At 52.8% G+C, this 13704-nt stretch overlaps 1 protein-coding gene across 6 annotated transcripts in view; it reads right to left on the bottom strand.

Moving 5' to 3' along the window:
• Nucleotides 1-11241, bottom strand: part of C14H19orf12 (chromosome 14 C19orf12 homolog) — a 31873-nt gene extending 20632 nt beyond the window's left edge. The window contains exons 1-2 of one of the 6 annotated variants that reach the window (XM_074384336.1): nt 11009-11241; nt 4057-4226 (exon numbers count right to left, since the gene is read on the bottom strand). In XM_074384336.1, the coding sequence (XP_074240437.1) occupies nt 4057-4226; nt 11009-11088 (250 nt within the window). In that variant the 5' untranslated portion in view covers nt 11089-11241. Of the gene's footprint in view, nt 1-4056; nt 4227-10331; nt 10796-11008 lie in introns of those variants that run through there. The other 5 variants (XM_010347860.3, XM_074384337.1, XM_003937303.4 and 2 more) reach the window with 5 other exon arrangements.
• Nucleotides 11242-13704: the final 2463 nt, after the last annotated feature.

The raw sequence follows: 13704 nt of genomic DNA, 5'->3' as shown, positions 1-13704 counted from the left end.
ATCCCAGCTACTCAGGAGGCTGAGGTGGGAGAATCATTTGAACCTCAGAGGTGGAGTTTGCAGTGAGCCGAGGTCACACCGCTGCACTCCAGCCTGGGCAGCAGAGCAAGACTCTGTCTCCAAAAAAAAAAATCATCTCAGTGGTGAGACGGAATTTCCTCCACTGGGCAGCTGATATGCTTCCTGCGCCTGAACTTAATAAAATCTCAGTGAGCCCACGTGGTTAAAGGACCTGGGGACAGATAAGGAGGCTGTTTCCTCTTGAAGCTTTTCATATAACGCCTCCAAGTCGTGCGGTGATAAGTGACAAATTTAAGGTAGTTTACTATTTCTCCTTCTGCCACTCTAAAAGGGTGGAAACATTATTTTTAAATGTAAACTCATTACCAAGGTTAGGTCATGCTATTCTGCGACTTACGCATCCATGGAAAGTTCTACGTGAAGGGACCGTGTGGAGGATATAGTGCAGAGGAAGGGAAGGTCCCCGTGGGAAGGGGTCTCAAAGTCAAGGGCCTCCAAGAGCCAGGCAGGAATGGAGAGGAGTGAAGGTCATGTGGCTGGCAGGCTGTGACTTCATCCCAGCCTATGGTCCAGGCCAAGCCTTAAACTGCCTGGACCTTCCAAGGCCCAGGACACAGAAGACCTGGACGGCCTGGTTCCTACGAAGGGGCAGTGGCTACTTCACGCCAGCTCATTGCTACCACACAAAATACCAGGTTTGTAGCTTTAAAACGTCTCACGAGTTTTAAATATCACCAATCAGATATTTAAAAATGAAGCCCTCTAGACTTAGGGACTCACTTTCAACAGACAGAGTATGGAAAGAGAGACAGAAACTTTACAGCAGAAAAACCCAGCAATTGCCCCTTAACCAAGTGTTCAAGGTCAACATCACTGACGATGAGGTGTGAATGTCACGATGTCATGTACCCCCGGAATGAATGCAAGAGAAGGGAGAGGGCACGTCACCTCCCAGGCATGCCTTCCAAAGACTCCTAACTCCAGTCCCATCCTAAACACCTCAGGCAAATTCAAACTGAGAGATGTTCTACGAAATACTGCCCAGTACTCCTCAAAACTAGCAAGGTTGTGAACAAGGAAAGCCTGAGAAAGTGCGAAAGGCCGGAGGAGGCTAAGAAGCCGGAGATTCGGTGCCAGGCAGTGTCTTAGCCTGTCCTGGAGCCAAAACAAGGCCATTAATGCACAAACTGCAGAAACCCACATCGAGTCTGGAGAGTGGTTGATAGTCAGGTACTGGTTAGTGTTGATTTCTTAGATTTTTTTTTTCACTCTGTCACCCAGGCTAGAGTGCAGTGGTGTGATCATACCTCATTGCAGCCTCAAACTCCTAGGCTCAAGCCATCTCCCCACCTTGGCCTCCCAAGTAGCTGGGATTACAGGCATGCACCACCCATGCCTGGCTCTTTTTTTTAAAATGTTTTTGTAGAGACGAGGTCTCATGTTGCCCAGTCTGGTCTCGAACTGCTGGGCTTAAGCGATCTTTCTGCCGCAAGCCTCCCAAAGTGCTGAGACTACGGAGGCGTGGGCCACTGCCCCCAGCTGGTTTTAGTTCTGACAAATGTACAGGAATACATGTGAATGCTAGGGGAACTGAAACTGGATGGAGGACACGTGGGAATCCTTTACACTATCTTCGCGACTTCTCTGTAAACCTAGCATTATTGTAAAATGAAAAGTTTCTTTCAAAAATGCAGCCCAGGCCACAGAGACCACACTGGTAGGCTGGGCTCAGAGGACAGGCAGCAAAACCAGCGCTGGCCTCTTCAGGAAGCCAAGCGCTGAGGCCCCTGCAGCAGACACCTCCCCGGGCACTGAGCTGGGGCCAGCCTCATATCCCAGAGCCTGAATGCCGCACGCAGACAGGCTTCACCTCCTCTGCAAAAGAAAGGCAAATTCTGGGGAGGGAAAACCGGCTAATTTACAAGTTTTACTGAACTTTTCCCCATGACACCAGTGAAACGCTCAGAGTTGACAAGAGTTGCACTCATGTGCACTAAACCTTTATGAGAACATCAATATTTGATTTAGAGCAGCACTTAATGCAAAAAGTCGCCAGGAATATCGACCAGCAAATTACCGGCTCTTTGGAGAGGAGAAAATTTCTTTGTTTTCAGGGTAAAATGATGCTCCCACCCCGTGACCAGGGGCTGGAAGTAGTGAATCCCTGGGCTCTCTGTGGACATCCTGTTCTCCACCAGCTTTTACTCAATCTGAATAAAATATGTGCTCCCAAAATAGCATCTGGGCACAGCTATACGATAAAATGATCCCCGAAGCCTTCCCCTGAGCACTCAGACGGAGGTGGGGGCACAGATGCGGAGTGTCATCGAGGAAGAAGGAAATGGCCTTGTCTCTCACCTCTCTGCTTCCTTCCTGGATGGAAAGAAGCTCAAGTCAGGCCTCACTAATTCATGGAGTCTGGAAACGAAAATACGGAGAGAGCAGCTCTGGGGCCACCCACACACTTATTTTTCTCCCTGATGTGAGCCTCAGCTTAATGAAATGTCCTTGAATGTCAGTCCCACCACAGAAGGGAAGAACAGGCAGAAACCCTGGGCCAGCAAGCTGGGGAACAGAAGCCAACCTCAGCAGAAAAGCACTTCTCTGTCACGCCTGTGAGCACAGACACTGCATGCCACACAGAAGGGATCTCCATCAGACGGTGAGCTCTCCAGGCCCCACGTCCCCAGCTCAGGCTGGCCAGCACAGAGCAGCCATGTGGCACAAACCTGCTAAGCCTGACGCAACAAATGCACGGTCATCGTAAGAACCCCTGCTAAACTGTATGGCAGGTCCCCACGGCCACCCCGACAGGTCTGAAGGGCAGCCAACTCTCTGAGTCCATCCTGGCCTATGGGTAGGGCCAGGCAGACCTTCTGAGGTTCAGGACACAGGAGTTCTTCCTGCCCCACGCCAAAGGAAGTAACTTCATCCTCGCTCCAAGAAACAGTGGAAAAATTAGCCAAGCTTTCATTCACTGCCAGCAACTGATTCTCGAATAGAACCAGGTGCTAAATGGCCAGGTACCGTGGCTCACACCCGTAATCTCAACACTTTGGGAGGCTGAGGCAGGAGGATCACTTGAGGCCAGGAGGCAGAGGTTACATGAGCTGAGATCATGCCACTGCACTCCAGTGTGGGCGACAGAGTGAAACCCCATCTCAGAAAAAAAAGCAGCTGGCAAAGGAGAGGGCAGGCCCTCCAGGGGTGAAAGGCAGTTCTTTTGGTGGTCTCTTTCAGAACCGGGGAGCTCTCTCAGAATGAGCCGGCTCATGTGAAAAGGCCACACTGCATGTGCTGAGTAGGAACGCAGCCCCTCCCAGCCTCCTCCCTGGTTTCCTTCTGCAGGGATCTTGCAGGATGGGGTGAGGAAGGCCACCATGGGGCCCAGGACACCCTGGTATCTTCAAAGGTCTATCGCTCTAACACTTGTTCCAGCATCCCAGCACTGGGAGAAGGGCACCTTCAGGCCCAAATGACACAGATCCATTTTCAAGAGTACACCACACTTCTGAGACATTCACACTCACAAGCTTGTATTTCCAACAGGACAAATTACATCTGCAAAGGTCATTTCCCAGAGGCAACCTTAACTCCACCAACTCCTCCCACGAGACAGAGGGCACCACCTGTACGAGCTCATTTCTCCCTGTGTTTCTTTTTTTTCTTTTCTTTTTTTTTTTTTTTGCTGAGATAGTCTCGCTCTGTCATCCAGGCTGGAGTGCAATGGCATGATCTTGGCTCACTGCAATCTCTGCCTCCTGGGTTCAAGCAAGTCTCCTGGCTCAGCCTCCTGAGTAGCCAGGAGTACAGGCACCTGTCACCACACCCAGCTATTTTTTAATATTTTAAATAGAAACGGGGTTTTGCCAGGCTGGTCTCGAACTCCTGACCTCAGGTGACCTGCCCGCCTCAGCCTCCCAATGTGCTGGGATTATAGGCTTGAGCCCCCATGCCCGGCCTTCTCCCTGTGTTTCAACGGCCCTTTTATAACACCCCTGAGGCTGGCTGTCTCTGTGAGACACTTGTACTTACCAACGGCAAGTCCCGGCGGGCCGCCCACCAAACCCCCGACGAAGGCCACGGCCCCTGTGACCAGGGCACCCTTCCCGGAGTGCTTCACTGCCGCCTTCATCTTCCTCTCCCCGGAGAGGGAGCACAGCAGCTTCATGATGTCCTCCACCATGATGGTCATCGTTGCTGGCCTTCGAGGGAGAAGTTCAGAGAGACAGTTTTAACGAGCGTAAGAGTATTTCCATCCCAATGCCTCTCTAGTTCCTAGAGTTTTAAGGAATGGCCCCCCTTTTCAGGAGAGCACAACAGCTCCAAGTGCCTGCATGACAGACAGCATCCAGACGGCAGAAAGTTTCCACAGAGCAAGCAGGCAACCCTCAGTGAATAAGCGAACAGCAGCAGCGGAGTGGATGAAAGGTCTTCTTTACCCTCTGATTAACTTCTGACTTATGAAAGATTAAGGAGCAACCGGGCCACATGTTCTGCTGGTTCATCACGAGGGAGGCAGTCTTACCCCTCTGGCATCAGCGGCCTTTGCACTGGCCCGGGGAACGCGCTGCACATAAAGCCCAGCAGAAACCAGGAAGTATTGGCGTGAGTGGGTATCTGAGCTGATGCCAAGCCAGGGCCGGGGAAGGGATGGGACTCTGCGACCATATGGGCGCCGGCCTGTGGTGGGCCCTGAGCAGAGGGTCAGATACCTCCCTTCTAAGACAGAGACAGCCCCTACAGGCTGCACTCTTGCACAGTGCCAGCAGGATGGGTAGGAAGTACCTGGCATAAGCCCGGAGGCTCTGGACCCAGGATGTCTCTGAACGAACGCTGTTACCTTCTGTTCCTAACATGCGCCATGGGCAGCCTTAAGCAACTGCTCTTAAAAGTCAACACAATTGTACCCATGGGACACTAAAAGCAGGGACAAGATGAAGCAACCAGAGAATAAAACACATGAAAGCATTCCCAGGCTTTGCAATATTTATGGATAGATAGACGGATGAGTAGACCTTTGGCACATGAACTTTAGCACAATTCTCTGGGGTCGGGAAAACGTGTGCCACGCTGGAGCCAGGACTGGGAGTGGCAGGCTCTGGAGAATACAAGGGCTGAGACAATCAAAGGTGCCACGAGGTGGTGGGTCTCCTCAGAGCTCTGGCTGAGCCCAAGGCTCCAGCAGCACTGCCCATTTCATTCTAGGTGGAAATACCGAAACAGCTGCTAGAACAACTCGACTAAGGAAGTTTTGTATAGATTCTATTGCTTAATATCTTTTTTTATTTTGAGATGGGGTCTTGCTCTGTTGCCCAGGCTGGAGTGCAGTGGCGTGATCACAGCTTACTGCAGCCTCAACCTCCTGGGCTCAAGCAATCCTCCCACCTCAGCCTCCTGAATAGATGGGACAACAGCTGTGTGTCACCACCCCCAGCTAATTGTATTTTTACTTTTAGTAGAGATAACTACCATGTTGCCCAGGCTGGTCCTGAACTCCTGGGCTTAAAAGATCCTTCTGCCTTAGCCTCTCAAAGTGTTAGAATTACAGGTGTCAGCCACCATTTGTTTTGGTTTTTTTTTTTTTTTTTTTAAGAGATAGTATCTTGATGTTGCCCAAGCTGGAGTGCAGTGGTGCGATCACAGTCACTGCAGCCTTGAACTCCTGGGCTACAGTGATTCTCCCACCTCAGCCTTCTAAGTAGCTGGAGCTACAGGCATGCAACACCATGCACAGCTAACTTTTTGTTTTGTAGAGACAGGGTCTCACAATGTTACCCAGGCTGGTCTTGACCTTCTGAGCTCAAGCAATCCTGCCTCAGCCTCCCAGACTGCCGGGACTATAGGCGTGGGCCCACTGCAGCCAGCCATGTGTGCCTTTCTGACCCAAGGATGACCAGAAGCAGAAGTCCCTAATGTGAAATTGCTCTCCCAATCCTGGGATATACTTCTGAACCCAGACAACAAACCCATGAATCCATGAGATGACCACAAAGTCAGGTTCTCCGAACTTCTCTGCAATCCCAGGAGAGCACCCTCCACTCCTGCCCCTGTACATTTCCCTTCTCTTTCCCCTTTGGCATGCGTTAGATCTGTGATTCTCCACAAGAGCGTGGGAATCACTGGAAACCTTGTAAGAGACAACCAGCACGGGAGGGTAAGAATCTGCATTTCCAACAAGCCCCCAAACTGCTCCTCTGAACTCCCTTTGGGCAGCAAGACCCCAAGAGGGCACAACCTAGGACTCTGACATTTGTTACTTAGTCTTCAAATTCAGAAAGCAAACAAGCACCTCTAGATATGTCCTTTTGGGCCCTGGAGTATGAGAGGCAGTGTGAGGGCAGGCCTTGTACGCCCCGCTCATATAAGGGACTGGAGGGGAATTCGGGCCTGTGAGTCCCTGCTCTGGCTACCCTGTGCCCTGGGTCTCCCCAAACCCAAAACCCCTCCTGGTTTCCCGGCCCTGCCCAGCCCCTTTGCTCGCAGACAGGTTGAATACCTCCTCCTTCACCCTAGAAGAGAACTCCCTTCCCCTATTCTGGTGGTCAAGATTTGTTTACACACAAATGTCTAAACAATAAAAGGGCATTATCACAGCATCAGCACTGAATAGGCAGAAGCCACCAGAAATGGGGAGACACAGGACAGAACCTGATTTATCCATTCATCATGGTCCTGAAATGCTACACACAAATGAAATGAGATAAGATGCACAGCCAGATAGATAGATACACACACACACACACACACACACACACACACACACACAGAGAGAGAGAGAGAGAGAGAGGGAGAGAGAGAGAGAGAGAAAGAGAGAGAGAGAGAGAGAGAGAGAGAGAGAGAGAGAGAGAGAGAGAGAAATCCTTTTTTTTTTTTTTTTTTTTTTTTTTTTTTGAGACAGAGCCTGCTCTGTTGCCCAGGCTGGAGTGCAATGGGAAGATCTCAGCTCACCAAAACCAATTCAAGCGATTCCCCTGCCTCAGCCTCCCGAGTAGCTGTGGGATTACAGGCATGCACCACCACAACCTGTTTCGACTGCACTGTTGAAACAGTTTATGGACAGCAAGAAAATGCATGTAGAAGGGGAAGGAAGGCAGGCAGGAAACAGATACAGAAGCACTTTAGCTCTACTGGTTACCCCTCACACCCCCCCCAAAAAAAACCAGCTTCCAACCTGCTCGGAATGACTCTAAATGAAAATCTACAGAGGCTAAAGAGATGTCCTTGTAAAAACGCTACTTCCAACTCCAGCTGGCCCAGCCAGGCCGGCATCAATGTGAGAGGAGAAAGATAAATCAATTAGGCAAATAGCTGGGCAAGGGTCCTTAGCAGAATTCCCTTCTAACAAAAAGCAGCCTAAAAGGTCATTTTCCTTTAAGAAACACAGATAAAGAAGGCAAGCTCTAACAGAGAAAGGGGTCGCCTGTGTGACATACAGACATACAGTGGGCCCCGGTAAGTACAGTCCTCTCCCTTCTTAGAAATACTCAAGACAAGCCGGGCGCAGTGGCTCACACCTGTAATCCCAGCACTTTGGGAGGCCAAGGCAGGCAGGTTGTCTGAGGTCAGGAGTTCGAGACCAGACTATTCAACATGGTGAAACCCCATCTCTACTAAAAATACAAAAATTAGCAGGTGTGGTGGCGGGCGCCTGTAATCCCAGCTACTTGGAAGGCTGGAGAATCGCTTGAACCTGGGAGGCAGAGGTTGTAGTGAGCAGAGATCAAGCCACTGCACTCCAGCCTGGGTGACAGGGTGAGACTTCGTCTCATAAAAAAAAAAAAAAAAAGAAAGAAAGAAATACTCAGACATAGAGGCTTGTGCTGATAAGAAGAGCTACCCTGGACCAGGTACATCCACCTTGGAGTGTTCTGCATGGCCCCAAAACCTCCTACCTATTTCATACATGCTCAGTAGGAAGAGATAAGCAACATGGCGTAACTCAGGCTAAGAAGCCTGCAGGTGCACTAGAAAGGGTGGGGGTGGGAACTCAGAAATTTACACCTTATGTAAATGAAGTACCCCTCCCAGGAGTTTGTCTATCAAACCCTTTGCATTTCACTGTAAAACGGCAACCCATCTCTCTGGGACCCCTCTCTGATCCAGAGACCTCTCTTCCTTTTGCTTACTAAACTTCTGCTCTAACCTACCCTCTGGTAGGAAATCTGTGTCCCTTGGCCATGAGACCAAGAACTTCGGTGACACCTCAGACAATGAGGCTGGTTTCACCGAGACACAAGCTCAGGGCTCTGCAGAACGGGAAGGCCAGCAGCTATCACCGCGTGTGTGAGGGTGGAGGAAGTCGCTGTGTTTTAATTGTAGAGATGCTGTGGCTGACTCCATCCAGGGTTTAATTTCTTTGCAATCATCATTTCAGAAGTTAGAGCATTAACTGGCTCTCGTTGGGGAAGAAGGGTTAGTAACTCCATCTCCTGAGCCCTTGCTAAAATGCTCAGCTTCCAGATATCCCCAGGCTCGCCAGAGTGAGAGGGAAGCTCACCCTACACCTTCTCCCACCTCGAGGCTGCCTTTGTCTGTAAATGACAGGGAAGTGGGTGAGGAGAGAGGATGGGGACAGACCTCAGGGGGTGGGAGTGTGGCTCCCCCCACCAATGTGTCACACCTATTTTACATTCAGATTTGTCCATATACCAGGCCCTGATCACAGGAAGCCCATCTACCAGCCACAGGGAAGGCAAATGCCAACTCGAAGCCCTGGTTTCTTGCAGGCACCCGGTCTGTTCCGGGAGGTACAGAGAGATGGAGACAGGCCCATCCCGCAGACAGCAGCCTAGCTTTCTGAGTTTGGATCAGATCTTATGAGATAAAGGAGAGGAAGTCTTCGGATAGCTCTGAAGAGAGCCGTCTGACCTCCTGTTCTTTTAACAAAAAATTAGAAGAGGGGTCTCTGAAGAGCCACGGTGGTCTTGATCACCTTTCCAGCTCTCCGGTGGAATTTATGAAACTCCACTGTGCGTTCTGGCTCTTAACAGTGGCCTCCTGCGTCTCTATACCCCAGCACAAAGGCGGCAGGTGGAGCCCACCAGTAAACATTTTTTTGATTCGCTCATAGTTTTATTTTTGTTTAAAGCAAGTTAGTTGCCAATATTTAAAAATCCGGAGATTTCGCATACACCTCAAGTTCCTGATTTCTCCTGAAAAATCAGAAGACCAGGCCACATAGGACATGCCATTCTGTGTAGCAATGCAGGGCTGAGCAGGGGCTGCCCCCGCGCCCACCCCCACCCAGCAGGACCCTGCCTTCTCTGCCCCAGGCCCTCCTGGCAGCATGCACCTTACCTACATACTTGACCAATAAACAGGTCGCTTGACAGCCTCTCAAAGTATCCCTATTTCTTTTTCTTTCTCTCTCTCTTTCTTTTCCTATTCCCTCCCTCCCTCCCTCCCCTTTCCTCCCTCTCTTTCCCTTCCCCTTTCTCTCTGTCTTTCTTTTTTTCCAGAAGCACAGTCATCCTATGTTGCCTAGGCTGGTAGGCAACTGGCCTCAAGCAGTTCTTCCGAGTAGCTGGAACGACAGGTTTCTACTAAAAAAATACAAAAATTGGCCAGGCGAGGTGGCTCACACCTGTAATCCCAGCACTTTGGGAGGCTAAGGTAGGTGGATCACGAGGTCAGGAGTTGGAGACCAGCCTGGCCAACATGGCGAAACCCTGTCTCTACTAAAAATACAAAAATTAGCTGGGCGCGGTGGCGGGCGCCTGTAATCCCAGCTACCCGGGAGGCTGAGGCAGGAGAATCGCTTGAACCCGGGAGGCGGAGGTTGCAGTGAGCCAAGATCGCGCCATTTCACTCCAGCCTGGGCGACAAAGCAAGACTGTCTCAAAGAAAAAAAGCTCAACAAACTACCTCTCACCCCCAAAACTATCCTCACCTCCTAAATCATTAACACCCCTTCCTGACCAAATCTAAATTATCGCCCAGATCTTCCCATATGGCTCAGCCAGCTCCGCTGCCCCACAGGCGTCCTGTAAGATCCGCTTCTCATTTATAATATACATCACCCCCCGCAACCCCGCCCCTGCCCCACCAGCCACCCTCACTCCATCCCAGCCCTACCCATCACATTCCCCACCCCACCCCTACCCCACCCCTCTCCAACCTTCCACCCATCACATCCTCCACCTCAGTCCCACCAAACCCACATCCCACCCGCCACCCCACCCAACCTCACCCACTCCCACCCCGTCCACCATCCGCACCCCACCCCCACCCACCACACCCACGCCTACGCCACTCCTGGGTGACAGCGAGCCAGGGCCCGGGACTCTAGTCCCGGCTCTGATGCTTACTTGTGTGACTTCGGCCTCTCCATGCCTCAGTTTCCCCATGGGACAATGACTACACTAACAGTGTCCACCTGGCAGGGGGAGGGCCTCCCCACAGGGCGAGGACTCCTCAAGGAGCTCCCGGGCCTCAGGCCTGCTCTTGGTGTGCCCCCTCCCTTCGCGGGGCGCGGCCTGGGAGGTTCTCCGCCCCGGCCCGGCCCCGGCGCACCTTTACCTACGGGAGCCAAGGCCTGCGGCGCGCGCTCGGCGATCAGAGGCGGCTGCGGCCCGGGCGGAGACGGAGACGCACCCGCGACCCGGGCCCTGCTGTGCCCCCGCTCCCTGCCCGGCTCCCGGGTCCCGGCCCCGACCCTGACCCTCCCTCTGTGGCGGTCCCGGCGCTGGCCCCGCCTTCCCTCCCGCCTTCCGGTGCGCGGGGCCTTCCGGGAAGCCACGCGCTGGGCCCGCTCCCGGCTCCGAGCTGCGCCCGGCCTTGCGGGGACCCGGTGCGCGCTACCGGGCGCACCCTCCCCGGCCCCGGCTCACCCCGCAGCCGACACCGGGGCCCGGGCTTGGGTTACAGGTGGCGCAGCCGAGCCGGGGCGCCCGGCCGGAGAGGAGGCCCGGGAACCGCAAGGCCGCGCTCCCGCACGCACTGTCAGAGCCGGGCCCTGCCCACCCGCCCCCTGGCCCGCGGGCACCTTGCGGAGACCTCACTCCCTGTGGCCTGGAGGACTCCTCCGTCCCCGCAGTCTTTGCGCGGAAGAGAGCACAGGGGCATCTGGAGGTCAAGGGTGCTGCGTCAGTATTTGGTGAACGTGTGGGCCGGAGCCAGATTTCCGCTTTTCCTCAACCCACTCTGCAGCCTCTGGGTATGGGGGTTGCAAAAAAGCAGGCCGGGCGGTCCGGTAATCCCAGCTGCCAGTGAGGCTGAACGAGGGAGGATCGCTGGCGTCCAGCCTGTCGGGCGTGGGCAACCCAGTGACATCCCATTTCTACAGATAATAAAAATGAGGCCGGGTGGGTGACTCATACCTGTAACCTCAGTGTTTTGGGAGGCTGAAGCCGGAGGATTGCTTGAGCCCAGGAGTTCGAGGCTGCAGTGAAGCATGATCGCACCCCTGCACTCCAGCCTGGATGGCAGAATGAGACCCTGTCTGTCTGTCTGTCTGTCTCTCTCTCTCTCTCTCTCTCTCTCTGAGACGGAGTTTCGCTGTTGTTGTCCAGGCTGGAGTGCAATGGCGCGATCTTGGCTCACGGCAACCTCCACCTCCTGGGTTCAAGGAATTCTCCTGCCTCAGCCTCCCAAGTAGCTGCAATTACAGGCGACTGCCACCATGCCCGACTAATTTTGTATTTTTAGTAGAGACGGGGTTTCTCCATGTTGGTCAGGCTAGTCTCGAACTCCCACCTCAGGTGATCCACCCGCCTTGGCCTCCCAAAGTGTTGGGATTACAGGCGTCAACTACCACACCCAGCCGAGACCCTGTCTCTTAAAAAAAGAAAGGAAAAAAAAAAAAAAAAGGAGAACTAGCCTTGCTCCTAGGATTCTTGGGTTGGGGCCAAAGCTGAGGCTAGTCAGCCTCTTGGGAGGGCGCAAAGGGCAGAAGGCTGGTATTGCGGAACTGCCCAGGAGTCTTATTGTGTTGAGGCCTGTGGAAAGCTGTCCCCACTCTTATGCAAGGTCTGGCCTTGAACCATCTCAAACCCAACAGTGGCTTCTGGGGGCTCTCTAGAGAATTAATCCTAACAGCAACCTTGCAAAGCAGGCATGGTTTTCATTGCCATATTACAGATGGGAAACTCTAAACACAGACTGCTCTGCCCAAGGCCACCCTCGTTAGAAAGTTTCAGGGCCCAGACTTCAGCCCGGAACGGTAGCTCAGAGCCCCCGCTTGTGACTGGCACTCTGCCTGCTCTCCAGGGTGCTACAGGCAACCAGAGGACGGACTCCTTTCCATTCTTAATACCAAGGTTAAACCCCTTAATCCCAAGGTTCCCCAGCCCTTGGCTGGGGTAAGACAACCCCATTTATTCCTGAATCGGAGCTTTTGCTTGAGTTTGGGTGACTTTCAAGAGGGAAAGTGAACTCAGACCAGGGCAGTCCAGCTTGGTGCCTTCCTGGGGCCCGAGTGAGGCGCTCCCGTTTCTCTGCGGGCAGCTCCCTCTGGCGGGACATTACAAAACTGGCCTGCAGACTCCTCCCTGAGAGACAGTGTAGGGGAAGATGCTGGGTGTGAAAGCTTCAGAGTCCAGACCAGACCCTCCAGAGAAAGCAAGCATGTAAGAAGTTCACGCAGCCGAGCGCGATGGCTCACACCTGTAATCCCAGCACTTTAAGAGGCCGAGGCGGGCAGATCAGCTGAGGCCAGGAGTTTGAGACCAGCCTGGGCAACATGATGAAACCCCATCTCCACTAAACATAGAAAAATGAGCTGGACATTGTGGTGCACGCCTGTAGTCCTGGCGGCTTGGGAGGTTGAGATAGGAGAATAGCTTGGACCCAGGAGGTGGAGGTTGCAGTGAGCTGAGATCCGGCCATTGCATGGAAATCAACCCATCAGCCTCCTGGGCCTCATTCTGATGTGACTGCAGGCATAAAATGATAGCACATTCTAAATCCCAGAAATGGAGCACACAGTGCCTTATGCTGCTAAAGGCAGGTGGGGGCTCCTGCAGAGTGTGCTAGGCATGCAGTGGGGTCTTCTTGATGGCGTGGAAATGGCACTGGCCCAGCACACAGAGATGCTTTCTGCTGCTTACAATGACCTAGGGAAAGTTCTTCCACATCTCCATGCCTCAGTTTCCTCATCTGGGAAATGGCAACAAGAGTAGGGCTTATCCTGTAGGGCTTTCTGAACATGAAAGGAGGTAATGTATAGGAATCTAGATTATTCTTGTTTACATTACAGAATGGGAAAATGAGTGGCTTCTCCAAAGTCCCAAATATGAGCCTCAAGTGCCCAAGGTAGTGGGAAATTCAGTTCTACCCCGACCCTGACGAAGCACTCTCTTCCTGAGGGGCCCAATGATGCTATGATGCCCTAGGCTGCTAGGTGGTGTTCACAGGGCCAGCCAGAGCAGAACTCAGACTCCCGCCCCTCCCCCGCTCCGAGGCCAGCATTTGTATGCCTTCACTTTCTCTCGAAGCTGAGTGCACCAGCTCCTAAAACTTCCATGGCGCTTTCAGGCTAATGCCACCCACCTAGACCAGGGCTGGATGATCAGCCACATGGGCCACACCCAGAGTCCCTGCAGCATCTTTTGGTTTTTGTTTATTTCTTTGTTTTTGAGAGGAAGTCTCCCTCTGTTGCCCAGGCTGGAGTGCAGTGGTGTGATCTCAGCTCACTGCAACCTCTGCCTCTGGGGTTCCAGCGATTCTCCTGCCTCAGCCTCC

Source organism: Saimiri boliviensis, chromosome 14, assembly GCF_048565385.1.
Source record: "Saimiri boliviensis isolate mSaiBol1 chromosome 14, mSaiBol1.pri, whole genome shotgun sequence".
Taxonomy (NCBI): domain Eukaryota; kingdom Metazoa; phylum Chordata; class Mammalia; order Primates; family Cebidae; genus Saimiri; species Saimiri boliviensis.
This window is presented reverse-complemented; position numbering and strand designations above follow the sequence as displayed.